General features: G+C 41.4%; 1 protein-coding gene and 1 long non-coding RNA gene across 5 annotated transcripts in view; one reads left to right on the forward strand and one right to left on the reverse strand.

Moving 5' to 3' along the window:
• Positions 1 to 23,727, reverse strand: part of cnih3 (cornichon family AMPA receptor auxiliary protein 3) — a 62,133-nt gene extending 38,406 nt beyond the window's left edge. For 2 of the 4 annotated variants that reach the window (XM_056404513.1, XM_056404512.1), the window contains exons 1-2: positions 22,948 to 23,726; positions 8,585 to 8,653 (exon numbers count right to left, since the gene is read on the reverse strand). In XM_056404513.1, the coding sequence (XP_056260488.1) occupies positions 8,585 to 8,653; positions 22,948 to 23,025 (147 nt within the window). In that variant the 5' untranslated portion in view covers positions 23,026 to 23,726. Of the gene's footprint in view, positions 1 to 8,584; positions 8,654 to 22,947 lie in introns of all 4 variants that reach the window. The other 2 variants (XR_008830399.1, XM_056404511.1) reach the window with 2 other exon arrangements.
• On the forward strand, positions 1,797 to 16,164 carry LOC130187156 (uncharacterized). The gene is made up of 3 exons (XR_008830400.1): positions 1,797 to 1,926; positions 10,849 to 10,956; positions 14,383 to 16,164. It is a non-coding gene; the product is annotated as an uncharacterized LOC130187156 (long non-coding RNA).
• Positions 23,728 to 27,870: the final 4,143 nt, after the last annotated feature.

Consider the following 27,870-nt stretch of genomic DNA (forward strand, 5'->3'; position numbering starts at 1 on the left):
GTCCTTGGTGGAACACTAATGAACATCAATCGGTTCCACTAATGAATTCACATCCATAAAACATTGGAACAGAAAAAAAAACCCACCAGTCTCTCTTTTCCTCATCTGCTTCCTCAGTTATCATCCAGAATCCGATGATATTATCATCGCTCCTGGTTATAGCTTTATCCCCTTCATAAATGTGTGTGTGCATATGAATATGTAAGAGTGTGCATCCTCACTGTGTTTGTGTGTGTGTGTGTGTGTGTGTGTGTGTGTGTGTGTGTGTGTGTGTGTGTGACACAAAACAACAGATGCAAGGAGCTTTGGAAACATGGAAACAGCACGGTGGGAAGTAATGCAATTAAAAGCAACCTCACACCACACGACATTTCAAGCGATTCAACTGTCACAGACTAAGTCCCAGTGTTGGAATAAATCTGCTTGGTGTAAGGTGATCAACCAAGCTGTCTTAAGTCGTTTTCTTTTTCTTGACGTTCCAATAAAATCAAACATGTTTAATATCATACGTTTTTTGTCTCGGCTCATGCAAATAGTGACGTTCAGTGACACTTTCTCCGGCACGAAAAAAGAAGCAGTAATCTGAGACGATAGTGAGCATGGAGGCAACTCCGGGGAAGCACAGCAATGTGTAAGGCCGGCATTAAATACGTAAGGGAGGCAAGGGCAACTGGACACAAGGACAATTATTTCAAAATAAGACAGAAAATCATAAATATAAATTCAAAACAGTCATTTTAGGGGCAGAACATGACAATTATAGTGTTGAGTTACTAACTTTATAAGACAGCAAAGACTGTATATAAAGATGGACATAGCCTCCATGACATCACCCACAGGTGTCTAAAGAGCGGTTTTGAAGTTCAGAGTGGGCTGCTCCACTGTCACCATCTTGGCAGTGCCTGACTCCGCCCTTAACTCCCAGCTAATCCAAAAATGGGCAAAGAGGAGAGGCATGTGTGGAGCTGAGACTTCGGTGCATGTGGCTTGTGGCAAGATCACCCACCTGTCACTCAAAGAGGCCACGCCCTAAATTATGCATAACTTTAAGACATAATTCTCCCCCTTATGAAGGAGGAAATGCATTTATGAGACCTCATTTGAAAGGTAACATAATGTAGTTTCTGAAAATGTGTTTGTTTTGCATGTGACTTCATGTGACAATGCATGGGTTTTTTTTGTATTTTTAAAAAAAGTCATATAACATAACTACCAATAGGATATACTTCATACAAGAACAATGAAAAAGCTCCACAATACTTCAACATCTTGTCAAAAACTGCTCTGTGAAGCTTCAAGGCCCCTAGGCCTACTAGTTTAGTTAAGTAGGCCTTTATAGTTCCTTTTTTCACTGGTGCCCATAAACCTCTCTAAAAGGAAAACTGGGAGAAATGTGCTTTAACTCTTAAATATGAAATGATAGAAAACATACTGAAGCGTTTTGATCCCTAAGACACGTTTTGGAAGCATTAAAAACAGAGCTGATCCTTGTCTGTGTGACACAGCTCATGCAGCAGGCTCTCAACTGTTTCCACGCCCCTCAAAGCCTATTGGTCTTCGCTCTGACGTGCCCACCTCGTAGTTTGCTCTGATTGGTCAGGGGAGACGTCTATCTACAAGCTAGAGTCATTCAAAAAAAAAAAAAGCAGTGGAAAAAAAAAAAAAAGCAGGCTTTTTTCCGACGGTGAGAGACGTCATTACGTCACGTCACGCTCGCAGTCTTCCACAGACCACCGGAAGAGAAATCTCCAATCTTTATAAGGAGGCCTCCATTTTGTAGCCAGGAAGCTAATAAACAATAGAAGAAACCTGGAATACTTTTATAAGAAACCCTTTTGATTTTTTTGACCTGTGGACCGTTTCGGACTAAAGGAATATAAACAACGGAGGAATGGACAGAGAATCGGAGTTCTACACGTCTAAACGGTAGGCAGTCACCACGCTCCGCTGCTACACGATGCTGGTAGATATTAGTAAATCATATTTATGTGCTTATGGTTAGCGCAAAATGAACTGAATATTTGAATTCTAGAGACTCTAACCGATCTATGGCGGTACAGTCTGTCTATATTAACAAAAGTGTTGGTGTTCACTCGGTCCATACAGGGCCAGCGGGTCAAAGAAGTTTGTGTATACATGCTAGTGAGCCTGTGTTTTGAAAAATATTCCTGTTTGCTTCTTTCTGACAATAAACGTCCAGTCACACCAGAGAGTAACAAAGTAACTCTGTTAGTTTCAAAGTTATAAAACATTATACATGTCCAGTGGCAAAATCTCAGATCTGAAAGGGGAACTAGAGAAGGCAAAGTTGGGTCATATTTAATTGTCTATCATGAAACAATCTGTTTGTGTTGTTCGAAGTTGAGGAGCTTGACAGGAGCTTGACTTCTGACATTGCAGCAAACGTACTGTATCACTTCCGGGTACCGACCAGCTGTTTTGTGGTGTTTCTGGTAGCGCTAACCCTAAGGCTTTCACTGTTGCCATGGTAATCAATCTCCAAATCATTAATCAACTGCTGCTTTTTACTGTCTTTTTAATTATTATTAGTATTATTATAGATGCATTACCACAAAAATCCCAAATAGTCCATGAAGTAATAAATAATAATCCAACATTATTGATTATGCATCAACATTATTATTATTAGTTTTTCTCAGATACAACAATTGAGCAACTGAAATTTATCTTCATGATATTTTTGTGCGTCACAACACAGCACTGACTCTGGGACAGTGACACATGACCACATGACAGATTAACAACTTGCAACAACGCTACCCAGATGTAAAAAGTAAAGTGTCTGGAATAACTTCCATATTTGTGACGATGACCCGCAAAAAGGCGAGTTCCAGATAAGCCAAAAGAAACAGGCTGCCGGTGGCAAAAACATAAATAAGAATGGAGGCCTTTCTTCCAACGCTCATAGCTAAACTCCTGCTTAAGGAACCAGTGTGTTGACTCCAGGCTAATAGTTTCCCTGAAGGACCTGTGTGTGTGCAGAAGTGAGAGCATCAATTTGACCTATAAAAATTCAGAGATTGATGATGTTGGTGCGCCGTCTTCTGATTTTTGCTCATTTTGAACCGTTAGTATTTGCTGTATTTAAACAGTGTTGAACCCAAGTCCGACCAGTAGTGGCAGCTTTCAGTGAATATTCCAGTCATGGTGGTAAAATATGAAGGATGATTCGATAGGTCGCTGTTGATAGCATGAGGGCAGCTGGTGGCCTTGAGAAAGTCAACATTGCCGAGGAGCTTCAGATGTCTGCTTGAAGCACTAGACAAAGGTATGTGACTTGACGACAGGAGAAAAGAAAAAGAAAGCAAATCAAAAGATGACAAAAGGAAGAGCTTGGCAGATGAACTTCAAGAACTGAAGCAAAAAAAAAATACAACTCAAGTCAGACAGTCAACATCTTGAGCAGTCTGCTGATGAATCTGCAGAGAAGGCAGACTTATGTCAAACAGCCGGCAGCACACAGCATTAAAAAAAAAAAAAAAAGAAAAAAGAGAGAGGAAGCCTGTCAGATAGAGAAAAGGACACTGAAGAGAAACAAAAAAATGCAGGAGTAGACCTGGATGTTAGAAAACATGATAGTTGAATGTTACTTGTTCATGTTGCTTGACAGTAGCATCACACTGTTTTATTTTCCTTGGGCAAAAAGGTTGCTGTTTAATTTTAATGGGAAATACAAATGGAAAATAAAATGAATAAATGAATAAATAAAATGGAAAGTTAAATGAGAAGGTAAATAAATAGATGAATCAATACAAAGGTGAATCAATACAAAGGTAAATAAATGCAGAAGCAAATTAAAACCGCTGCTGCAGCGCCACCGTCTTCCCAACCCAGACACCGCCGCGCTGAATCAGCTGTTTCACAGACACACAAGTAGTTTACTGTCTTTTCTGTGAACTGTGTGAATTCTGAAATTACAATTGGTTTCTCTATCTGAAACATTATTCTAAATTTACCACCGCTTTTACCAGCTGCTTCCTGTGAAGGTCACATTAATTTGTTTTATTCACCTGTTGCTTACTTTCCCTGCTATGCTCCTGTATTGCACCTATTCGCACCTATTCATTCACTGTAGGTGTATGTTGTGCTGTTGTGCAGAATAGAATTCAAAAATCCTCCTCCTCACCTACAAAGTTCTCAATGACCAAGCTCTGTTGTATTTTAAAGACCTCATGGTAACCTGCTATAGGCCTACTTGCGTTTCCTAGAGTTTCTAAGAGTTGGAATGGGAGGCAGAGCTTCCAGTCGGGGGTTCAGGAGGCAGACACCCTCTCTACATGAAAACTGTCCTCTTTGATAAAGCTTATAGTTAGAGCTGGCTCAGGTGAGCCCTGAACCTACGTCCTGACCTGTCAGCCAATGAAATATACGTATATGCCACATATCTTCCTGTAAACCCTTTCTTACTGGCCCAAGCCAGGCGACGCCCACAGAGACAGGTAAAGGGGGTAACAGAGAGAAAGACACTGAGTTAATCAGGTTTTACACAACGTTTACTGCAAGTTTCGGGACCTTTTCTGCTCTAAACCTTTAAAGTAAACCTGTTGGGACCAGTAGTCCTCATGGGGACCACAGCCTGGTCCTAACGAGGGGCGAAGGAATGCAATATGTCAATGAGTGTACCACACAGGGCTACTGAAACAAGATTGTGTGTGTGTGAGTGTGTGTGTGAAGGAAGTAGGATGACAGAAACTGCTAATTAGACTGCCTGGAAGAAAGAAGAAAGACGGAGTCAGAAAGATAGGAGAGAAGGAAAGCGGGGTGGGAGATATTATGCAAGAGTTAGTGAGAGATGGATCATATGGATCATTTCAGTAAGTGTGTGTGTGTGTGTGTGATGTGTGCTGTGAACTATGGCTGCTCACTCAGAATGAAACCATAAATCTGATGGATTAAAAAGAATGATGGACAAATGTAGGAAATATTTAAGATGTTTAAACTTTATTCCAAAACATGATGCATGAAAGGAAAAAGAGGGAATTAAAAATAGAGGCCTTCCTCAAATAAATAAAGGTCTGATATCTTCTGCAGTTGAGGTTAATAGAGTCCCTGCTGTTAACACCCCCCTGATGATGTCACAGAAACTGTTAACACCAAATCATTTTGAAAGAGTAATGGCCGATGGGAAAAGTCCAACACTCAACCAGCCAACCAACGGAGTAACGGTTACTTCACAGGGATTTGACATAAGTCCGATTTTCAAAGTAAAAGCCTCCAGTGATTGAATACAAATAACACACACACACAACACACACACACACACACACGTACTTGTGCTTCTATCTTTGTGATGACTCTCGAAAACATCACAAACAAGTCTCAACCATAAAAATGTTTAAAGTTGTAAGGACCAGCCAAAATGTCCTCACAAAGATAGAAGCACAGGTACGCACACACACACACACACACACACACACACACACACACCCACACAGCCTTTGAGTTAATCTCACAAAAGTAAAAGTCCCAATCAGGCAAAACTCAAATTAATTAGTGAAAATAAAAGCTCCCAGACCTTAGCAGAAGCTCAGAGTGCAGCCACAGTAGTTTGTTGAAGTGAATTAAGATGAACTAAATTATGTGTATATGAAATGAGCATAATGGATGGGATGTGGAGTATAAATTTTCTCATACAATATTTGACTAATGCTTTTATATCTATAGGCTATATTTCTTATATGTGTGTGTCCGTTGCTTTGAACTACGATACTATACGTTTTTACGTGTCAATCGCGAGAGCCAAAGGCAGCAGATCACATGCACTTGCTTCAGGAAACTCAGATACTCTAGTTGATTATCATCGTACTTCAAACTTTCTAGGGTTCCCAGGTGCCTCTGGGAACTCGGTAGAAAACTTTTAAGAGTAACTGCAACTTTAACAATAGGTTTAATGGATGTTTCTGAAAGAGAAAATTGTGCATTTCAGGGCCACATATTCATGTGGAAATGGGTAGTAGTCTTTCATTTCATATAAGAAGCAGGAGGGGGAAGGATGGGTTTAGAAAATACAAGAGGGTTAGAGTAGAAAGAAGAAGGAAGAGAAAATTAGATGGAACTTTTGTACCCGTTTCCCCGCTGGATTCTTTGATACATTCTGCGCTGCATAATGATATGCAAATATGACAAAATATGAAAGTGGCAATGAGTGGGGAAATCTGGTCTAATGCACTGTTTTTCAGAGTCTTGAAAAATGCCTTTCAAGCTGAGGAATTCTTTTCAGTTTGCCTCTTAAGAAATCCTCATTCATCCATCTCCCTCTTTCCATCTGTCTCCATCTCCAACTCTTCTCTTTCACCCACTTTGCAATTTTTTCATCATTCTCTCTCCTCCAACTTTTTCCCTCCGTCTCTCTCTCTTCCAGTCATCCCTGAGGAGCTATAGAAGTCAATACTCCAGAGAAGCTATACAGTCCAGAGCTCTTAAGTCAAAGTCACCTCCAGACTAACTGTTTGTGCTGCGCCGTAGCACTATGTATTATTAAGAGCCAACTGTGTTAGTAAAAGCCCAAATGACTCAGGGGAAAGGGATTTAGAGAGCTGGAATTCATCCTAAAACAACTTCACTTGTGGCAGATTTCCTACATTGGCCAACGCTAACGTACATCTTTTCCCCACAACTTCCCCTGATTGCTGGTGTGGCAATGAAGCAGAACATATTTGCTTTTCTTGTTTAGGTTTTTTTTGTTTTGGATTTCCTCACTGTGAGAAAAGGTAACAGAAAGAGATAAGACTGAGGTAAAAAGCATTCCACGGCTCAAACAACCCTTGTTCTCTCACATATATAAATGTATTTTATACATTAAATACATCAATGCAGATCTGCTGGAATACAGTTTAATCCTCAGCATTTATTTAATATTCACTTCACATCCGATTTGTTTATCAGACATCCTGGGAGAATTGCGGGTGTATGTATAATCCTGTGTATTAACCTGTGACTTGACTATTGTTAAAACATAACATAACATCTGAATGAATAACATTCAGATGAAATGAATGATCGTTTCTATGTAAATTGAAGATGGGATACACTCAATCACTGAAAGCTTAAATCCCTGAATTAGACTGAATAAAGGTTTTAAAACATGTTCGGGATAAATTGAAATGAAAATGATTATCGTGGGTGTGGCCGGCAGTAAGTCTGCTGGTATCTGTCAAGGTGACACTAAAGCTGTTTAAGCAATTAACGATTTTGGTTGGTCGCTGATGAAAAATGCCTATCATGAGCCAAATATGATGCAATCTTTGGTAATGAAACCAGAGCAGTGGTCCTAGATTTGTAAGACACTGAACACCAACAAAGGATTTAATTGAAACGTACACGTTCTACATCATGTCGTGTGACACCATTTGACCTTAAACACACACCAGATGGATCAGACCAAAAAAATAAGCGTACGGTAGCCGGGATTTGCCAATGCAGGGAATATATCAAATTGATAAAAGTACTGCTTAACATGTATGACATGTCATATCAATCAAGTGGCAAGCTCCGGGGCTGAAAAATGAAGCCAAATGAAAAGTGCCAAAAACTGCAGTTCCTCTAATGACCACTAGAGTCTGGCTCTAACAGTGAGTCAAAAACCCATAGACTAGAAGTGAATAGTGGGGGTGAATTTTTATAGAGGGCTAACTCATGTGCTAAATTTAATTAAGGCGTACAGATCTCAATAATTGAGGGCGTGGCCTCTTTAAGTGACCGGTGAGTGAGCCTACTCTCGCCACCAGCTGGTATGCACCGAAGTCTCAGCTCCAAACACGCCCTACCTCTTTTCCTATTTTTGGATTAGCCAGGAGTTAGGTGGGGTCAGGCACTGCCAAGATGGCGACAGTGGAGCAGCCCACTCTGAGCTTAAATAAAAGATCCTCAGAAACCTATGGGGAACATCACAGAGGCTACGTCCATCTTTATTTACAATTTATTGTCTAGATGCAGCCGATGTGTGTACATGCCAAGATAAGCAATAGGTTAAGGTGACACATTCATGTCTGGTGTGTGTCAGGAATGTACCCACATCTACAAATGAGCTGTCATCAGAATAAGGCGGACTCTACTGAAAGCCTATAGCTGAAGGTCTGAGATGGTTTAGGGTAGTAAGAGGTTAGAAATAGCCTGCACTGGGGTAAGAGTCACCATCTGCAGGATCAGACCAACTGCAAAATCCGTGTTTACCTCTATTTGTAGTTTGTCACTTATTTTATTCATATCTGAATTCGAGGGTTATTTGTAAACGATGATTCATTCACACTGGATGCTTCGCCCTGAAGTCTTACGATAGCCTGCTTGTCGGCCAGGAAGTAAGTAGAGAAGGGTTTACAAAAAAGTATGTTGCCAGCTGCCTGATTTAAAATTAATGGAGAGGAAGAGAAAAAGTGAAGGAACAGGAATGTAGACTGGGAAAGACAGAGACAGAGTGAAAGACGAGTGTGTTAATGCCTGTGGCCCTTAGCGAAATGATTTCAGTCATTTCCCATATGTTGCTGCAGTTTCCGTCCACACAATAAACATTAGTGGAAAGACACTTGTAATGAAATGTATCAGGGAGCAGGGAAAGGAAACCTACCGCATGGAGCGGATTGCCCTGATCGATTGGCACCTTGAAGTCAGCCTGGAGCTCATCAAAAGCCGTTATCTGAGAGAGAGGGAGGGAGAGAGAGAGAAACAAGTGATGACTTCAATGAGTAAAACAGAGGGACAATGTAGAATTAAATTTTTTCTCACTCTGAAAACACATCGTTATTGTCTAAAGTCTCCTGTGTGTCTCACCACCAGCATGCAGAATGTGAAGATCTACAGTATGTATCAACTTGGGCGACAGACGATTATATTTTTAGAGCATCTCTACCTGATGTTAAATCACAGCACAGTTGAAAGATACAGTCGGTGATGTGCTTTATCTTGATTACTGTTCACAAATTCAATAAAAAAGACCACTCACTGACTAACTAGTATTGTATGTGTAGCCAAAACTTGAAATGCTAGATTGTTTCTCTGAACCATGGAGCTCCAATGTTGTCCAAAAACTAAGGAGCAACATTGTTGATATTTAGTGAAATAACCACACAGCCACTGTAGTTCCTTTTGAGTCGGATTGAACGATATGCAAAGAAAAAAATGATATTCCAATTATTTTGCCGATGATGATTTCAGTTGGAATGGTTGTTTTTGCATTTCATTTTGACAGAAAAAGAAATGATGCTGATGTGATGTTTGTTGGGGCTTGTACCAAACAAGCGTGTTCCTTTATGTCTGGAGAATACGATTTGTACGGCAGGGTTTCTGTAGCACCACAATGCTTCATTTACGGTCTGTTGTGACACATTTTAAGTAACCCCCTACATACACTGTCCTGCTCCTATGAATAATCAGTGGCCCAATAAATGTGTGTTGGATGAAAACAGTACCCGACGACCGCACCATTTACTCTTGATTAAATTATGTTCATTGAAAACTACAGTGCCCAGCTGTTTAGAAAATTACTGAACCTTCTTTAACAAGATGAAGAGTTTGCAGCTACAACAGCTGCTGTGAAGCTTTACTTAAGGTTTGAGCTAAAAACCAACGTCTGCACACTAAATTTATCTCAATAGACCTTTTTAACAGCAGACATCATGGCAGCAGTGAAAGCACAAGTGTAATTAATAAAAATAAGAGTCCATTTAGATGAGGTAGTTTCAGGGTCCTGGTATTGTGCATCCTGGTTTACTGTGACACTTTATGGACTAAATACATTAACTAAATGTGTTTCGCTCGTTCTTTTCCTGCTGTGAAAAGTCAAAATATCTGCTGTAAAAAAAGTCTGTGACCGTGTTAACATACTGATGTTTGCCATGTATTTTATCCACTGATTTTATCATCTTTGTTTAGCATATTACCATGCTAATATTTGATAATTAGCGTTTGTGCTCACAGTACACCTGAGTGGAATAACATTAGTTTTGTAGATATTTGGTCATAAATCAAAGTACTAGACGAATTTAAATGAGGCTTCAAGTTCAACGTCTCAATTTTACTGCAGTCAGGAAAAAAAACAGCCCTTAACGTGAACATTAGTGCTCTTTCGAAGTTTCTCTTACCAAGAGACGTCCTCTATTTCATCATTAACATAATCTGCGCCAGTTAAAATGCATATCTGCCCAGAGGCACAGCATTTACATGCAAGACAGAATTTACATGATGCTGCCGCCCACCCACTGCTCCACTGTGGAATGCAGCGAATGAACATTTCAGATTTAGTAATCAACTTCACTTGATGCTGCCGTTGTGTTAAAGGGCTGTTGAGTGTATGACCGTCTGTTTCGCCCTCGTCATGAGGTCAGAAACTGCTGTTCTTGTGTTTACCTGATGGTCTATAAGGCAATGCACTTTAAAAGAACATTTCAGAGAACATCCAGGCATGGATTTTCTCCATATGAAGCGTTGTTACCACCGCAGCTGATGCCCACCCCGTGTAGTATTTTGTTTACTGCGCTGAATAGGATGTGTAGTCCCCTGCACAAGATTGTTTCCAGCTGCTGAGGCACCACCCTTCCCCACTTCCTGCTTCCTGTCTGATGAGCCGAGGATCCTGATTGGAGCGGCACCCTGGTCCGGCTCACAAATTCAGAGGAGGCTATTTGGGGACTGAGATGTTAAACAGGCTGGGCAAGCTTGACAGTCGGGGTGGCAGGGAATTTAAGCCCACCAACATGCCTCTCATTGTTTGTGACTGGTACATATTAAATGTTTTGACTCAACAAGTGTTCATGTACTCATATTCCTTGAAAATGAGGTGATTGCACGCACACACAGTTCCTTTGTTTTATTTCTCTTTTTGGTGTCTTTTAGGAAAAGATGTTTGTAGCTGCTTGGTTACTTGGTCCACTCTGACAAACAGAGGAAAGGATCCCACCTGATGTCAGGAAGCAGACAGCAGACACTCCATCTGTTTGATAAGTGAGTACGGTAATAACAACATCAAGTAATGATGACCAGTGGAGAAACTATGCACCAGATCCATTGGTGTTGTATGTGTGACAGTGGAGGCCACTGCACTACAAAGACAGATGTTATTGCTTTACTAGTTGGGCATCAGGAGGAAGATGTGTGTATGAATGTGTCAGTCAGTGTATCTGCATATGAGCTACTGTGTGTGTGTGTGTGTGTGTGCGTGTGTGTGTGTGTGTGTGTGTGTGTGTTGTGTGTGTGTGTGTGTGTGTGTGTGGAGTAAGAAAAACTGGATCACTGTCTGTGTTGTGTGTCAATGTTATCCATGCATTGTGTGTTGACGTGAGCAAGAAACGGAGGAAGAAGTGACGTGTGTGTTTGTACATGGGAGTGTGTCAGCCCAGTATGGGGAATTAACATCAGAGAGATGGCAGAGGTTCGCGCCAATCCCGGGTTATTTCCCTGGGCTCACCCCCGCACTAACAGGCAGCTCTTTACATGTTATTTCCCAATGGACCTCAACAGTGATCCCGGCTCATTGCCTCGCTGTGTTACAGTGTGTTAGCTTCCCCCGGGCTGTTCCTCATGGGCAATGGGAATTCACACTCACATTCACACAAGTCGTCATGGTGCATAAATCCATGTATACAGGGAGGCACTGTACACACTCAAGCGTAGGAACAGACTCTTCCACAGAGACACAGACATAAAAGTGCAGCAGAAATACTTCGCCTATACATCCCTATGCGCACCATATGAAATGAACGCTGGATGCTCTGAGTGAATGTCACGCATAAAGGATCATTTAATTTTAGTACAATGGGTTTTATTATAGTGATTTTTGGCTGTTATTTCTACAGCATAGTACTCAAAATAATTGAGTAATTAATGAGTTGTGGGAACATTGCCAAAGTAAAGAACAATGAGTGTTTAGATGATAGGAAGGTTAAAACGGTTTATCCAGATTATATACACCACGTCATACATCCATACATCCATTTTCCCGCCTTATATTCAGGTGGAGGTTGAAGTGGCAGCAGACTAAGCAAAGTAGCCAAAATGTCAATCTCTTTAGCCGCAACAGCCAGCTTTTCCTGCGGGACCCTGAGGCATTGCTCGGGTTTCATTGCTGGCTCCTCTCAGTTGGATGTGCCCAGTGTACCTTCACAAGACGCTGTCCGAGTGGTATCCCAATCAGATGACCAAACCTCTTCAACTGGCTCCTTTCAGCTGGAAGGAACAGCAGCTCTACTCCGAGATAACTATAAGCTGCTCAACCAATATCTTACGGTGAGGCCAGCCAACCTGCAAAGCACACTCATTAAACTTACTGGTGTCAATGATCTCGTTCTTTCAATCATTACCCAGAGCCACTGGCCGTCATTCATGCTCTGGAAAGTGCCTTGAGTAAACTTCAGCTGTGATTGGGCGCTAGATTAATAAAACTGACTTGAACCCTTTCGGAGTTTGGAAGAAAGATACCGTGATTGGATTAGGGAAACCGGAAGCCTCACCTGAAGCCAGGCCTGGGAGAGCAGCTCAGGAATACCCATGGGGCTCCGGCTGCTCAACCTGGCCTAGCCACTTTATTTGGAGGTAGAGCTGAGAGTGGGAACACCAAAAGTGTTGGTAAAAATCCTTCACTACACAAGGAAAACTGTGTGTGCACAACTAAGATAAGTTGAGCCAACTGCGGTTGAAAATTTAAAGTAGACCCGACGTCTATCCCTGCAGGTGAGCTGTGCCCGACCCGGTCACCAGACACTCACTGGGATACACAAACCCCTCAACCACGTTAAGGTGACGAGTCATGGATAGTTTGCTTTATCAGCTGCTACCACCACGACCCAACCCCGGATAAGAGGAAGAAGATGGATGGATGGATGGATGGATGTTGATGAATATTTACAATGGACATTTTTGGGAACAATTTTATTGTTTGTGTTGATTTTTCATTTCAAATAATGTTGTCTTACCCGGAGGTTTGCTTACAACGTGTCTAGTCATCTGATTACTGGTGCTTTTTGCCCATCAAACCTATTTTTAGCAATGACACAGCATCCCCAGATATCAGCTAATAACTTGGCAAGTACAATGTTTTTTTTTTTTTAACACTGAAACGAACAGTGACCAAAGCTACAAAGATAAGACCCATGTTATGATAGAAAATGGTATTATCCTTTAAGGGAAAATCCACTGTAAAGCAGCATTTCATCCCCTTGATCTCAGACCACTCAGCCAGTGATCAGAAGCAACATTTGCCTCCGAGCTGCAGACCAGAGGACCAAAACTCAAATATGTGACGTGCTCAGAGGGTGATTCCTGCAGAAGCTCCATGGCAATGACAATGGGTTTTCTGTTTTTGCAAATCCAGTTCTATTTTGATGTTCACTTTAACAGGCTGCTTTGAAGTCAAGGTTTGCTGGCAGAAACAGCCAACATACTGGCACCCTCTGCTCCTTCCCTTGGCACGCCGAATTCTGTGCCTCAATGCAGGCTGTGGCTGCGACTGGACTGCAAGGGAAAAGAGAGAGGGAAACAGAGAGATGGATGTAGCCTAATTTGATGTGTTTTAGTCCGTGGATCTAAATTTGTGCTCATTTTCAGTCGGTTGAAACCGACCAAAAACAAAAACTTTTCTCTCCATGCAGCCTTCAAAGAATTCATATAGAAATAACAAGATTAAAAACAACAACGGCAATCAGTGGAACCTCCTCTCTAATGTGAAACACAACAAGGTCCACTTAAATTATTCAAAGACTTGCTTCAATTATTCATTGGGATTTTAGAATCCACTCAGTATAGGTTAATTTCCTGCACAACCACTCCTCACCAACCTCTGACGTGCAATTAACAACCCAATGAAGCCCGAGCCAAACACTAAGTCTATTATGCATGCAGCCGATTGAAAGCTGAGCAGCGCTGGACTTAATTCATGCAGTCTTTGTATTAACCACCACGAAATACATGACGCAAAGTTTACAACACAAGCTGCCCAATGTCCCCCGTGAGGAGCATTAAATTTTCATCTTATCTCAGGCAGAGAGTAAAATGCAGATCCTTGCTAACAAAGACTCAGAGGTCTGATGTAAGTATAGCCTGTGTCGGTCTTCATAAGGGCAGGTTTAATAATGAAATGATAACGGATCGGAGCCACAATCTAAATGGCTGGCAATGCCCAGCACGGCTTGGATGCCTTACAGACAAATCCATATGTAAGGATTCTCGCTAAAGGAAGGATCACCTGCTTCACATATTGATGCTGTTTTCTTTTTAAAGCAGAGCTGAGAAGGAAACCTCCACTCTTGCCAGATTTTTGTTTTAGACCTGTAAAACAACACTGAATGTATTTGACTTCCCGGTCTGTGCCTTTCCACATCTATTTTCCTCCTCTATGACTTTATACTGAACATCAAACTCTCCCCTCTCCTGCAGACTTCCCAGAGGTCAGTGGCTGGTCGTGTGCTGGGAGCTGGCTTGTTTTTTAATCACTACCACGCTCCTGTCAGCGTCGGCCTGTGTCTGTGCTGAACACTTTGCTAGCTGTGTCTGTGCTGAACACCTTGCCAGGGGGATACAGCTGAAGAAGGCAGGAACCCTGGTTTCCCTGAATAGACACTGTTGGCACAGTTAACCCTTTCCTCCGCTGTGACGAGATCAAAGAAAACAAAACTCTTCCTTCCCAGAAATTCCTGTATCAGCATTCTGTGTGTATGACTCAGCTGTCAGGACTTTCAGCGAGGCACCAGAGGTAAATGTTAAGCACGTATTCAGCTACAATGAAGGTTAATGGACAGATCAGCTGAGCATATTCAACACATACATTACAGCTGTTTACATTAAACAGGCTGGTGTGACCACACCTTCTGCATGGCCGGAGAAATTATGCTGCAGTGACAATATTACTGCAGGACAAAATTGGCTTTTGTCCTAAAATCAATGGCAGGAGTTGGATTACCATGGAAACGTTGCTTCCAGTAACATTCCCCTCCGTAACCATAGAGGCCGTTAGTGAGACAATATTGTGAAGGTTCACCTTTGTTGCATATATAAAAACTGGAGGTCCCTGAAGGTGTAAGCATGACCGCCTGGTGTGTTAGACAATATTATTGAAAGCCTAGTGAATATGTTCATGAAAGAACTGGAATATTAATATTTTTATATCAACAAGAGGTTAATGTTAAAGGTTCATCACAGTGATGAATCCTCAGAGATTTATCACCCACATCAGCAGTTCTCCTCCCCCTTCATCTTTCAGTGTTTATTCACTTAAAAAGAAATCATCAATTGTTCATGATTAACTAATGTGTAAAAAGCGATACTGATTCTATAGATTTACAACCGATGTGTTTCATAATACATCAACTAACTACTTTTTAATCATTTACTAACTGCTTACTACTATTGAATGTTATTAAACTTATGGTTATTGATCTCAAGTATTTAGATGCCGTTATCCATGGCCTGAAAACTGTCTGGGTTTATTTTGCACAGTGGCGTCACACGTGTAGCTAACTGCTAGCAGACAAAGCTGCTGCTGCTGAAACAATGACTCTAGCATTACAAATATACAAAATAAGTGTTTTAAGTATTAATAAGTCTATTATTATTATTATTATCATCATTATTATTAATTATTGACAGTACAAGCACAAATGCAACCAATATGAAGGAATGAATCCATTATTCGTAGCATATCAAAGCACAACTAGTAGCTAACTGCTAACATTTCAGTGTTCCCCCATAACAGACCAGAGAAGCCGCAGAGCACAAATGTTAGTGTGATGAAGTTTCATTTCCTTCATAAAGAATGCACAATAATATTTTCTATCTTTTGCTTCTCGCTCTCATTTAGCACAGCTGCTAATTGCCGTCTTTCTGTCTGACTGAGCAATACTAAGCTATACTGTTGAACTGCCTCTGATACAGTACACTCCAGCAGTGATCTGTGAAATGTGGCAAATCACAATGCGCTCAAATTTGCAAGTGAAAAGCTTATGATGGTTAAAGGTCTCTCAGCTGTACGAACATAACGAGGCAGTTCTGTTTGAACCTCTGCTCATCATCAGCGCTATTCCTTTCCCCCAGTACTGCCCCAGGTACTGGCTGTTATCCACTATAGTACATGTTAAAAGGCATAAGTCTCTTTACGTGGAAGAAAAATCAATGCAAATCTTGTTGATTCTAAATTCATGAATAAAAAGCTTCACCTTGTCACACTGGCCCAGAGACTTTTTCACAAATAAAACCTACCCATAACGAAATGCTTGCTATTAACATCAGACAAATTGCTATTCAATGTGTCTATAATGACATGTTGTTCCTGTAAAATTGCCATCAGTCTCTTGTAACATCGTCACTGAAAAAGCTAATGAATAAGAATCAAAAAATTAAAGCAAAGCTGTTAAAACTGCACTTTTCATCATAAGCATTTCCAATTATCATTATCATTATTATTATTATTATTTAATTGCTATTATTTAAATGTGAGGAGCTCATGCTGCAGCGGGTGACACACACACCTGGAACGGAAAAGGAGAGGGGACAAGAATCACCCAGATAATCCCCCTGTGTGTGCACTGTGCAGCCGAACAATAGAAAGACTGGAGTACGGATGATGGATGGGGAGCCAGCAGGGGTTAATGAACACATGGATCGATGCTGAACCAACCTCGCTATAAACTGAACGCCACCTCCATTAGCTTCCAGGGCCTGGTGCCAGAAAACCCCCGTCGACTGTCTGCTCATTGGAATTACAATCAGCATCACCTTTGCATTTCTTTCCCTTGATGTCTTACTAGGGCACCTTGAGCACGAGCTACTTCCTTGTTTGTACATACAAAATCACGGTGGGTCTGCATGTTAAATGCTAGGTGAATTACAATCAGTTTCTGGAATTATATCTCCAACTTTATGCACATTCCTCCCATTCTCCTTTTGTATATATCTTTTAATAGATATGGTGTCGTCAAGCCATAATAAAGATTACATAGGTGATGTATTGTTTTAATCTTAAAGCTCATTTGTGTTTCATAAACCCTGTGTTATTTAAATTATAGGTCAGTAATAATAACATTGGATTGCGTTGCCCAGATCTGAAAATACAGGTTTTAAACAAAAGCCACTAAATTGGCTACAATTACACAATCGGGAAAGGTGGAATAGACAAATATATCTGGTAAAACTTACTTTACCTACTGTACTTGTGCACAGTTTTCTTCTGCTGTGAGAGATTATTATCAACATTAAAAATGTGCTCAGTTTCATTTTACCTCCAAAAAAGTGGTTGAGAGAATCTGGCTAGCTTGTCTGGACTTCATTGTTAGCTTGATAATTGGACTGAATTACCATGTTCGTTTATTTAATTCACTCAGCCTGACATCTTTTTTTTTTTTTTTTTTGCCAATTTCTCGTTTCTACAAGTACAGAAGTGTAAGACATTCTTTCATTGCATTTACAACAACCTGTCACTTTTTTTTCTTTTACACTGATTTAGCTAGAAAGTAGCGAGCAAGCTACACAGGAAGATAATGTCTCTGTCCTTCCTGGAAAGCTGTGATTGGCTCAATTAAATCACTGAGACAAAATCAAACTTGTGGGTGATGTAAGTCATCCAAAGCCATTTAGTCTTTAACTTATAGCTCGTTAACTAATGTCTTAATGTTATTCCCTGAGTAACTTACAGTCGAGGGTCACTGAGAGCTACTTATTGCTCAGTCAGGATTAAAGAAATGGTTATATTTCTGAAACAATTATTTTTCATTTTGCCATCTGACGCCTCATATTATCCTCTATACTGAATTCCATATAGTGTTAAGTAAATATTGAATGAGCAGATTAGACAGTCGTAACAAGAACATTAAATACATAAAGCTGATTGTGCCACATCTTTATTTCATCGCTGTTATTAAGACATGAATAATCCAGATGAAGACAGTGTGAACTTTAAATGCCCCATAAAGCTTTACCTGCTGTTGTCTACTCTTCTGTTTGACATTCATTTACCTCTTAATTTCTTTTATCTATTTCTGCGTTTGTAGCTTTTATTTATTTCTTTACTTGCATTGTTGCCTTTTCCTTCTTTTTCATGTCTGATTATCACTTTGTATTCTGCTCCAGTCGTCTCTCCAGTCCAGTCTGCCCTGGTCTGAAGTCCCAGTAAGTGAAATCCGTAGTCTCTCTGGCCTTTCCCCCCTTTTTCTTCTCCATCAACCCATCACTCCTGCAGCTCCTGTCATTCCTCTCTCCTTGGGCAGACACTGGCTCATCCTCCTTCCATCTATCTTCCTGTGACTTTCTCTGTCCCCTCCCTCTGCCTATCCCCAGAAGACCCTTGCAGTAGATGTCTGAGGCGTTGCAGATCATGGGAACAGGCTTAGGCCTCTGGCAGGCTAAGGAAAGTAGCACAAACCATGTGTGGCTAAATATCGCTCTCATTTCAGTCTCTCTTCCACACTAAGTCAACCGTCTGGCGTTTGAAAGTCAAACCCTCCAAATTTCATCCAAGGAAAATACTCTTTCCTCCTTCTTTCCACAGTCTTTCTTGATCTCATTCCTGCACATAGCAACCCCACCCAAAAATAAAAAAAGAACTTGTTTTGCTCTATCATCAGAATGCCACAGAGACAGCAACAGATGAGGGAGTGTTATGGTTGTTCAGTGTGAACAATTATTCACACGACACCTCTGTTAAGCCTGCGAATGCCCTGTACTTGTCAAAATCTCAGTGTGATGCAAAGTCACGCTCTGAACGGAAGCAACGCCGAGCGAAATGCTATAGCTGAGCTGCTCCCCTCGACATCCACCCTAAAACTGTGCGTGAGATCCTGAAGTTTAAAACCAAAGCTCCAGTCTTGAAAAGAAGAATATGACTCACGGCGCTGCAGGTCTAGAGAGGCCCAAATATTAAGGATGATCAATAAATCGTGATGCCAAGCAAGAGCAGTGTGTGGGATTTTCTTCTTTTCAAGACTGAGGTGAAACTTTCCAACACGCCTGCATGTAAGACATTTGGATGTGTGAATTTCCAAGGTCCACCTGGACCCACCGTCCAACCTCGCAGGATTTCATTTCTCCAAGTGTTTACCTGAAGTCTGATATATTTTTTATTCAATCACCAACCTGTTGTTACTAGAGCTCCAGAGAGAAGCCTGAGAGAGGAGATGTAAAACTACATTGAGATGGTTTTTGGTTCTTAAAACCGCAAATAAAGCACAGATGAAGTGTAAAATATTGGACCTTTTAATAAAGTGAAGAAGACTCAGCGGCTCTGTTATCCTGGTGGTCCGGGGCACTGGGGATTTAGTCCATCTTGCCAAGTCGTAATTCAGCCATACTTGTTGCTGCATCCATACAAAATATGCGTTCATACTTCACCGCACCTTCCATCCACTAAATACCAAATCTGCCACAACATAATGGAAAGTTCCAACTGGGAGAGTAAATGATGTCAGTTTGACATTATACCCTCTGCCTCGCTGCCAGGGCAGCCTCTACATCATATCTGCACCACCGGGTTTTCCCAGCTTTCACCGACGGAGCGTCTGGCTCGCTCCCAGCTCCTGAGCACATTAGAGGTTGTGGTTACACGGGGAGGAGAATCACTCAAGCAGTGGGACCGTTGAAGGCGCTCGGGGGAGGTCGCAGTTCACCTTGTATGTTAATTAAAATGGCTTTGGTGAGTACTCCCTTGGGTGACTTTGATGTTGTATTTTATGCGACGAACACATTGATTGTGCCGATCGCTGCATCTGGTTGGAAGTGAAACACTCAAAGTGTCATTATGTGAGAATACTGTGACCTGCTTGTAGTTATTGTATTCATTATATTAGTCCTGCTGGAAAAATACGTCTTGGCGAGCTGCCAAAATCTTCAGTTGGAAAATTGACTTAAGTCTCTCCAAACGAGAACTGATGGAATATCTGAAGTGAAAATAATTAAACTTGCCACGTAATGAAAAGGAGCAATGATGAGTCTGAAATAACCACACTGTGAAAATCCTGACTGCTCAGATAACATGGTTTCATATTTAAAGGTCCTATATTTGACACTTGTTTTATATGAAGTATTGATGGATAAGAAGATATATTTGTGGTTTTAAGCATGGCCGAGAGCGGTGACTGCTTCTGCCCTGTCCAGACCTGGTATTGATATCTGGTCATGTGATCCGATCATAAGTGGACAGCTCTAAATTCAGGTGTGAACACAGCCAAGACGCATTGAGGACGCATTTGAGATCCGGTCACTCACATTCTTTTAGCAGTATGGACGTGAACACGTCCTGGGACACATTGAAGGACCGCCTACTCTACTGACGTCCTCTGCCCAGTCTGATTCGCCCCATCACAGTTTCATATGAACCAAAAATATTTTACTGTATCAAACGGCTGAAACCTTATTCCCATATTGGTCCCATATATTATAAAGGTAGATTTCCATGTGTAGTGTGACTATAGATCAGGTCTAGGTTCTATATTAATACTGTGAAAGTATCAAAGCCTCAGTCCACAGAGAAATGCACACAGCCTGTGTTCAGAAACTGAGTCTTAAAACCAGCCTTTAGGTCTTCTGTAACTTTGTGATGTCACAACAACAGTTACTGCCCTCAGCCATGCCAAAAGCTCCGCCCACTTGGACCCACCAGCCAACCTTGCAGGATTTGGTTTCTCTGAATGTTTTTACCTGAAATTTGCTACATTTTTATTGGATCACTCAGAAAACAGTCAGCCAATCAGAAGAGAGACTCAGAGCCTCCTCTCTTCTGATTGGCTCACTGACCTGTTGTTACTAGAGCTCCAGAGAGAAGCCTGAGAGAGGAGATGTAAAACTACACTGAGATGGTTTTTGGATCTTAAAACCACAAATATATCTTTTTATGGATCAACACTTCACTTCAAAAAAACAAACAAAAAAAAAACACTGGAAAAGTCTAAAACATGGATTTTTAAGTCTATGATTTCCCCATAGTTGTCAAAGAAGTTGTTTACCAGTGTATCATATAATGGCTTTAAAGAAGTTTTACACGTCCACAGTCTAGTTGTGTTCCTTCCTTGTTACTTGACCTTGTCTTACTTTGCACATTAGCCCACACTGAGTCCAGGGTCTGGCCAGAGAGGGATGATTAATGATAATAGATGTTCTAAAGATAGTAAATATGTCCTCATCTATATTCCCCTCACATTTCTTTACAGAACAGCTCAATGAGTAGATGGGGGGGGGGGGAGTTAAAACAAGTGAACGAAAGATTTATCAGAACCTGAAAACACTGTAAGTAGCCGAGCAGAGAAAGACACCTTCGTACTGTACGAGGTGATTTACTAGGCAGCATATGGTTTGATTGATTACAGCCAATTAATGACAGAGGTTCATCTGTGCTCAGCCATTTGTCATTCTGGGATTCAGCACACATAAAACCTGCAGACAAGACCGGTTCCAGTCAGAGCAGTTCATTACTCATTTTATTCCCATTGTTTTTTTGTTTTTTTTCTTCTATGCAGCCTCTGTCTTTTCATGTTCATTAACACCGGCTCGTTTTATTTATAGTTTGATTTCGCTCCGGGTTGTTTGACTCAACACACTTGCTCTTTTTAGCAATGCACTGCTGCTCAGGGCGTAAAAGTGTAAACCTGAATCCTGCCGTCACTGTGGCCACTGTTTTGTTTTTTATCAGAAGTTCTTTGAAACCAGATGAAATTAAAGAAGAAGAAGAAAAAAGACTACGATGGCCACCTGCCAGAACGACTGATAGAAGTGAAACAGTTACGGCCAAAATTTTTCCCCCAGCATTTTGGCAGGTGCCTGGTGTTAATGTGCAGTCTTGGCTTCCACCGCACGCTTCCACAGCTCCACATATTCCCACCTCTCAGCCTCCTTCCTAATTATGTTTCCTCGCAATATGGAGCCACCAGCTTATTATTATTATTGCTGCATGTCTTGCATGTCACCGTGGATGGGAATCAGTGGAGGAGGCATTCTCCACTGTTTCTGCCGTGTTAAGCAGAATGCAAAATAAAGCCTTGGTGCGATGTGGATTATTGCTGAAGCTACAGAATAATAGTCTTCCATTGTGATCCCTCCACCGGTGCCGAATCTACATCGCAGAGAAAGAAGGAGGAAGTGTTGTGGTTTCTGGGGCCTGTGTTATGAATCAGGACAGATGGAGATGTTTTTCTTTGTCAGCATCATAAAGCTGCTGTGTGTTTATTCTATTTCGCAGCTTCTTTTTTCCTTTTTTTGCATAATCGCTCATTTTTAACTGGTGTGTGCACTCTCACATTGGAAAGTGTGTGACAGACATCCAGACCAACTATTAGCTGTAATTGCCATTAGGATCAGTGGTCAGGTCTGTTGCTGTTTCCACACATAAAATGCAGCCTAGGGGCAAAAGGCTGGGAGACCTGACCCAAATCTGTCTTTACATAATGCCCTGCATTGATGGAGATGTTGCTCAGGGAGCAAATAATTAGATTATTCAAATATCATAATGCAGTCAGTCATATTGGCAATGGTGTGTAGCTGAGCTGAGGCTTGATTAAAGGCAGAGAGAGCAGAGGAAAGATGGGGGGGGGGTAAGATTTCCTAATTGATCTGGAAGGAAGGGTGGTTAATTGATCTAGGATGCTGCACAGGGGTGCAAGCTTTACTGGATATGAAAATTGGGTCAGCACGATGTGTAAAGTAGGAAATTGTGACTAAGTGATTCAAATGCTGGATGGATGGATGGATGGATGGATGGATGGGTGGATGGATGGATGGATGGATGATGGAGCCTGCTGCCACGAAGACACAGGTGCGCACCTGTCGTGGAGGACAATAGCTGCAAAAAAATGATCCTGCAATGTTAAAACTGTGTAAAATGCACATTTGAAATGAATGTATATGTGCACAAAAATCGCACCTGCGCGTCCAGTGTGCACGGTGCATGGTGAGATCTGCTGGTTATCAAATGTAAAGGAAGAAGACCTGACAAATGTCAGAATACACCAAATCTGAGGTACTTACGTGCCATATTGCAAAGAAGATCAGGGACACGCAGAGGACCAGAGACAGCATGTAGCAGAAGGCAGCAAAAGTGAACATAATTGAAAAGGGAAACGATGGATAATTCCCCAAAGAAGCACGATCCCGCTGACAAACATCTAAAATAAAAGAGGGGGGAGAAGAGAGAAAGTTCTCACGGTGCCATGAGAATCCGAGGCGGCACCGGCACCATGACTTCGCCCTTCGCAATGTTTGCAACAAATTGTTGCAGGAAACCTCTCCAGATGATCAGCCGCGCGTCCACCCAGCAGCGGCGGCGGCGGGGATGTGACTGGAGTCAAAGGAGCTGATCTCAAATCAGTGCACTTCGCATGATCAGCGATCAGTGTCCACAGTGTTGGTGAGATGGTGATCATGTAATCATGGGAAGGCAGCAGTTTCCTCAGGAATCTGATGTGACGAGGGAATGCGCCAAACCATCCGGGAGAGGTGAGCGTGTAGGTAATCCATCCATCAGCGGCGGCGGAGGGAGTCCTGCTGTATCTGCGGTGCGGCGCGGTGCGGTGCGGTGCGGTGCGGTGCGGTGGTGGAGCTCCTCGCCACTTCATGCACTAGGCGTCAATAAAAGCTGGTTTCTCCGTCGGCAGGAGGGAAGCGCAGGGAGAAGGCGCGTGAACAGGTGGATTTAAAATCGCAGCACCCGGTGTGCGTGCATGTGTGCGCGTGTGTTTGTGTGTTTGTGTGTGAGTGTGACTTGTGTGTGTGTCGCAACCTCCAGTTGTTAAGACATGACATGAAGGCAGCCTGTGCTCTGTTGATCCTGGACTTGCTCCTGGTTCTGGTTCTGGTTCTGGTTCTGGTGAAGTGATGCTATTTCAAACGTAAACCATTGCTTTTCCTTTTACGACTATAACCAGTTCATTAACACTCAATTTGCTACATTCACCTGAACAGAATAATTGGATTAACCACTTAATGCTAAATCCATACTTCAGGAAATAAAATCAGACTAAAGAGTGAATGAAATAAGAAAAACAGAATAAATAAAAGTAACTTATACACAGCATTATACAAAATACTCCCAAAATACAATTTACAATCATCTTACAGAAAGTGATTGATTGTAAACTCAGTAAAACATATTGGTAAAGTGATGTCTCAATAGTAACTCAACTATGTGCCTGTAACGAGACATACAGTTTATAAACCGTGGAAATGGCGCCACCGTGTGACTCTTTTATAAACTGCCTGTAATTACACCAGCAATAGAGCAATAATCAAAACTTCACAGCGGGTAAATGCTTCGTCTAGACACCTGGGCAACATGTCAGCCTTCTCCATGGAAGAAATAATAACATGTGTTTTTTTTTATCATCCTTGCTGTATGTTGTTGAGTCCAGATCCATTTTACCCTTTTATATATGACCAAACAGGACTCGCGCATTCGTTTGATGAAGTATGCAGGACAACAGATAACGTTCAACACGTCTAATTTATTAAGTATAGTCAAGCATATAAGTTTGAGATTGCTTACAGAGCTCTGGACTCACCCTGCTCTCGTCTCGTCTAAGCAGAGTGCAGTACTTCCTTGTTTCAGACATTCATTCTTATACACACATTCTGTGTGTAACAGGGTCACTCCGCCTCTTCTCTCTTCACACCACTCTGACCTGAACCTGTTATCTAAACATGTCATGCTTGTACTTTCCTGTCTGTCCCTGTACATCATTCTGCAATCTCAAACGGCATCAGTGTCAAAATGTTCATAAACAATCATAATCATCAGTTCAAGGCTGATTTGCCTTTTTAATCATACAATGCATACAGTCGCAAACAGAACACAAGCCCATGTGTAGGTATATTTGCACTATTACTGTGTGTGTGTGTGTGTGTGTGTGTGATTAGCACCATGTTTACAGTGTAAACAACAGTGTACACTTTAATTATCCAGCATACAATTTCGCAAATTTCTTATTATTAATTATCACAGTAGTTATTACAGTTTATTAAAAACATTTCATTATTTATTTTGTATCAAGTTGCTCAATCTTGGAATGATAAGGCTGCATATGCAAGACAATAACACTGAACTAAATGGAATTAAGTTTAATGTTGTTCACTTGTAGTGTTAATAATAATAAATAGAGGAAGAAGAAGAAGACAAAAAAACAAGAAGAAGAAGAAGTTAAATAAAATAAACATGCATGCAGTGTTTTCCAGAGCGTGACATTCACACTGGCAGCAAAGCAGCCATTAATCCTTCATCATGTGTTGAACAGATTGTGTGGATTGAGTTTACACAGGCTAAACTAAACGGCCTTGACTGCTAAAAGCCGAGCTTGACTGACTGACTGACTGACTGACTGACTGACTGACTGACTGACATTTCATGAGAACAGCTTAAATTTTTGTAACTAGGCGTTTATTTGTGGCCAATGATCTGGATTCTTTTAAAGAAAAAGGAAGAGCTGAGGAAAAATGTGTTAAATCTTAGTGCAAGTTTTATTTTGAAAGCTGTGCTACATCCTGCTCTCAGATATGTCTCGCAACTTGATGCTTGGATTGTTGCCTAGCAACAGCTTGTGACAGTTAATTGGGGTTCTGGCAGACGTTGTTATGTGACATGACATCATTACTCCCAAACACTGGGAACTAACCTCGACGTCTGGGTTACTCAGCTGCCACTTCAGACCGAACTGAACCACTGACTCATTGTTTTCACCACGAACACAGAATATTGACGTAATTAATCAATTAATCAAACATACGTCATCAAACTGAAGACTTGGACACCAGACGACACTTAAGCTTCAGGTTACATGTATGACGGTGTGTTGGCTTACAGGTCATTAAGTCTGCCCGACAGAAACTCTACACTCGCTGTTATTCACTGTTTGCTCGAACAGATCAGGTCTAATGGCTTAAATTAAAGATATAATTAAATAAAGGGCTATATTTGGATCAACTGGGATAAACTGTGAAAAATATTCCAAGAAGCAAAAGGCAATTTTACAGTTCATTGCATCATTTATGCGTTCCCATTTTCTCCGCAGTGTGACAAGCGTTCAGTAAAAACCAAAAAGAAGGAAGCTGAACACTAAATTGCCATTTTATTCCTTTCAGAGCGTCTCCACGTGAGAGCTTTGTAGTCTGACACTTAAGCCTGTCACTCAACCCCCCTGTGATGTTACAGAAAATTGCTGCAGTGCAGCTTTTTCATTGTCAAGCAGTTGAGATCCTCTTCAACCTCATCACACACACACACATACACACACACACACACACACACTTCTGCTAAGTCACTCCAGGACTCGTCTTTGTCACTGTGACACTCAACCACTCCGCTGTCACGGTGTAATACTTCGCCCATACGTGCGGCTCTATGACAGCACCGACGGCCACTTTGCGAGGCGTCAAGAAGTTGTTGTGCCGAAGTGTCAGTGAGGGACAGACAGGATGCCTGTGAGGAGGACAGACAGACAGGTGAAGACAGACTGAGACAGATGGAGGGGTCTGAATGACAACTAGTGATGCAGTGGATCATGGTCCATTGACGTTCAGAATACAGCTGCTGGTGCTCTTACATTACACAGTGATAACTTGCTGTTTTAATCATAATAAAAGGATTTAAAGGGGCATCCCAAACACTTCACAGCTTCTGAAAACACCAGTACAATATTTTCTGTGACTCTACTTTGTTGAGCTTGAGAAAATAACCCTGATGATGTCATAAGGTGTTTCTCACCCTGAGTTGGGAGATATCGTTGAAGGTGCACGTCTCTTTCTGGCAACAATTTTGCAACTAGCCTTCACACCAGCAACCTACCAACAACCTGACACCCAGCACTTCAGATCATGTGATGTTTCTTTACGCCGCTGTCACGTGTCATGTGACTGACCTCGAAGTTTGTCTGCTCATGTTACACTAGTTCTTCCCAGATTCCTGCAGAATATCTACTGAGGGTTTTCTCAGCTGAGTCGAGCCAATGATGTTCACTTTAAAATAACTCCTCGAGGTTGTGCCCACACCCTCAAAGTGTTTGTGAGCGTGGACCATCGGTATCAGTTGCCGTGGGGATTCATTTTTATCACAGACAGGCAATAAGTGTTGTGTTGGCCTTTTTAAAGCTCTTTAGTGGAAGCAGCAATGCCAGAAATTGGCATAGCCTCTAATTTGTTGTTTGGAAAGGGGCCAAGGCCATGATGCGCTTAGTTCCCAGTAGGCATTTCAAACGGCGTTGCATAGCAACTGATAATCCGTTTTCTCTAATCAAGAAGCTTTTTTTCCTTGTTTTCGAATCGTTACTTATCCGAGGGAGAGTTTTGCTGAGCTTTCCTCAGGAGCAGCTGTTTGATATGCACTTCCAGCAGTTACCTGAGAGTCCGTCAGTAAAAGTGTTGCTCACTGGTCATCAGCATGGTGGCAATTAGTTACACAAGTCGAGAGATTCCCAGTCTGTGAAGGGATTTGAACATATCCAAGATCAATTCAGTGGGGACAGGGAGACCTAAGCTTTGACTGTATATATTAAACCTGCAATAATTGATTTTGGCCACTTGGGGGCAGTGCAGATAAGCTGTGAACAGTGCACTGCAAGTTCATTTGGCAAACTTTGTTGACTGACTACAACATGTTCTAGTTTGCTTAGGTTCTCTTTAATAAATGTGTTTCCTTACGTTGTTACTGTGGATCTCCCTCCAGTGCTGCGAGTTTTCATAATCCACAAGTCCTTACGTATTCTCATTATTGTATAATAGGTGATTATTCAAAAATATATTATCAGTTGAAAAAACAATCTGATTATTAAATATCACATAGTCGGGCAGAAGATTGTTACTTCATCAGCTTCCAGACCAACAAAGCAAAACCATGCTAATAATCTTGATAATATCTAATATATTTGTTTCGTCTCTTGCTTCACCAATTAAAAATAACTTAACATG

This window comes from Seriola aureovittata, chromosome 19 (assembly GCF_021018895.1).
Source record: "Seriola aureovittata isolate HTS-2021-v1 ecotype China chromosome 19, ASM2101889v1, whole genome shotgun sequence".
NCBI lineage: Eukaryota > Metazoa > Chordata > Actinopteri > Carangiformes > Carangidae > Seriola > Seriola aureovittata.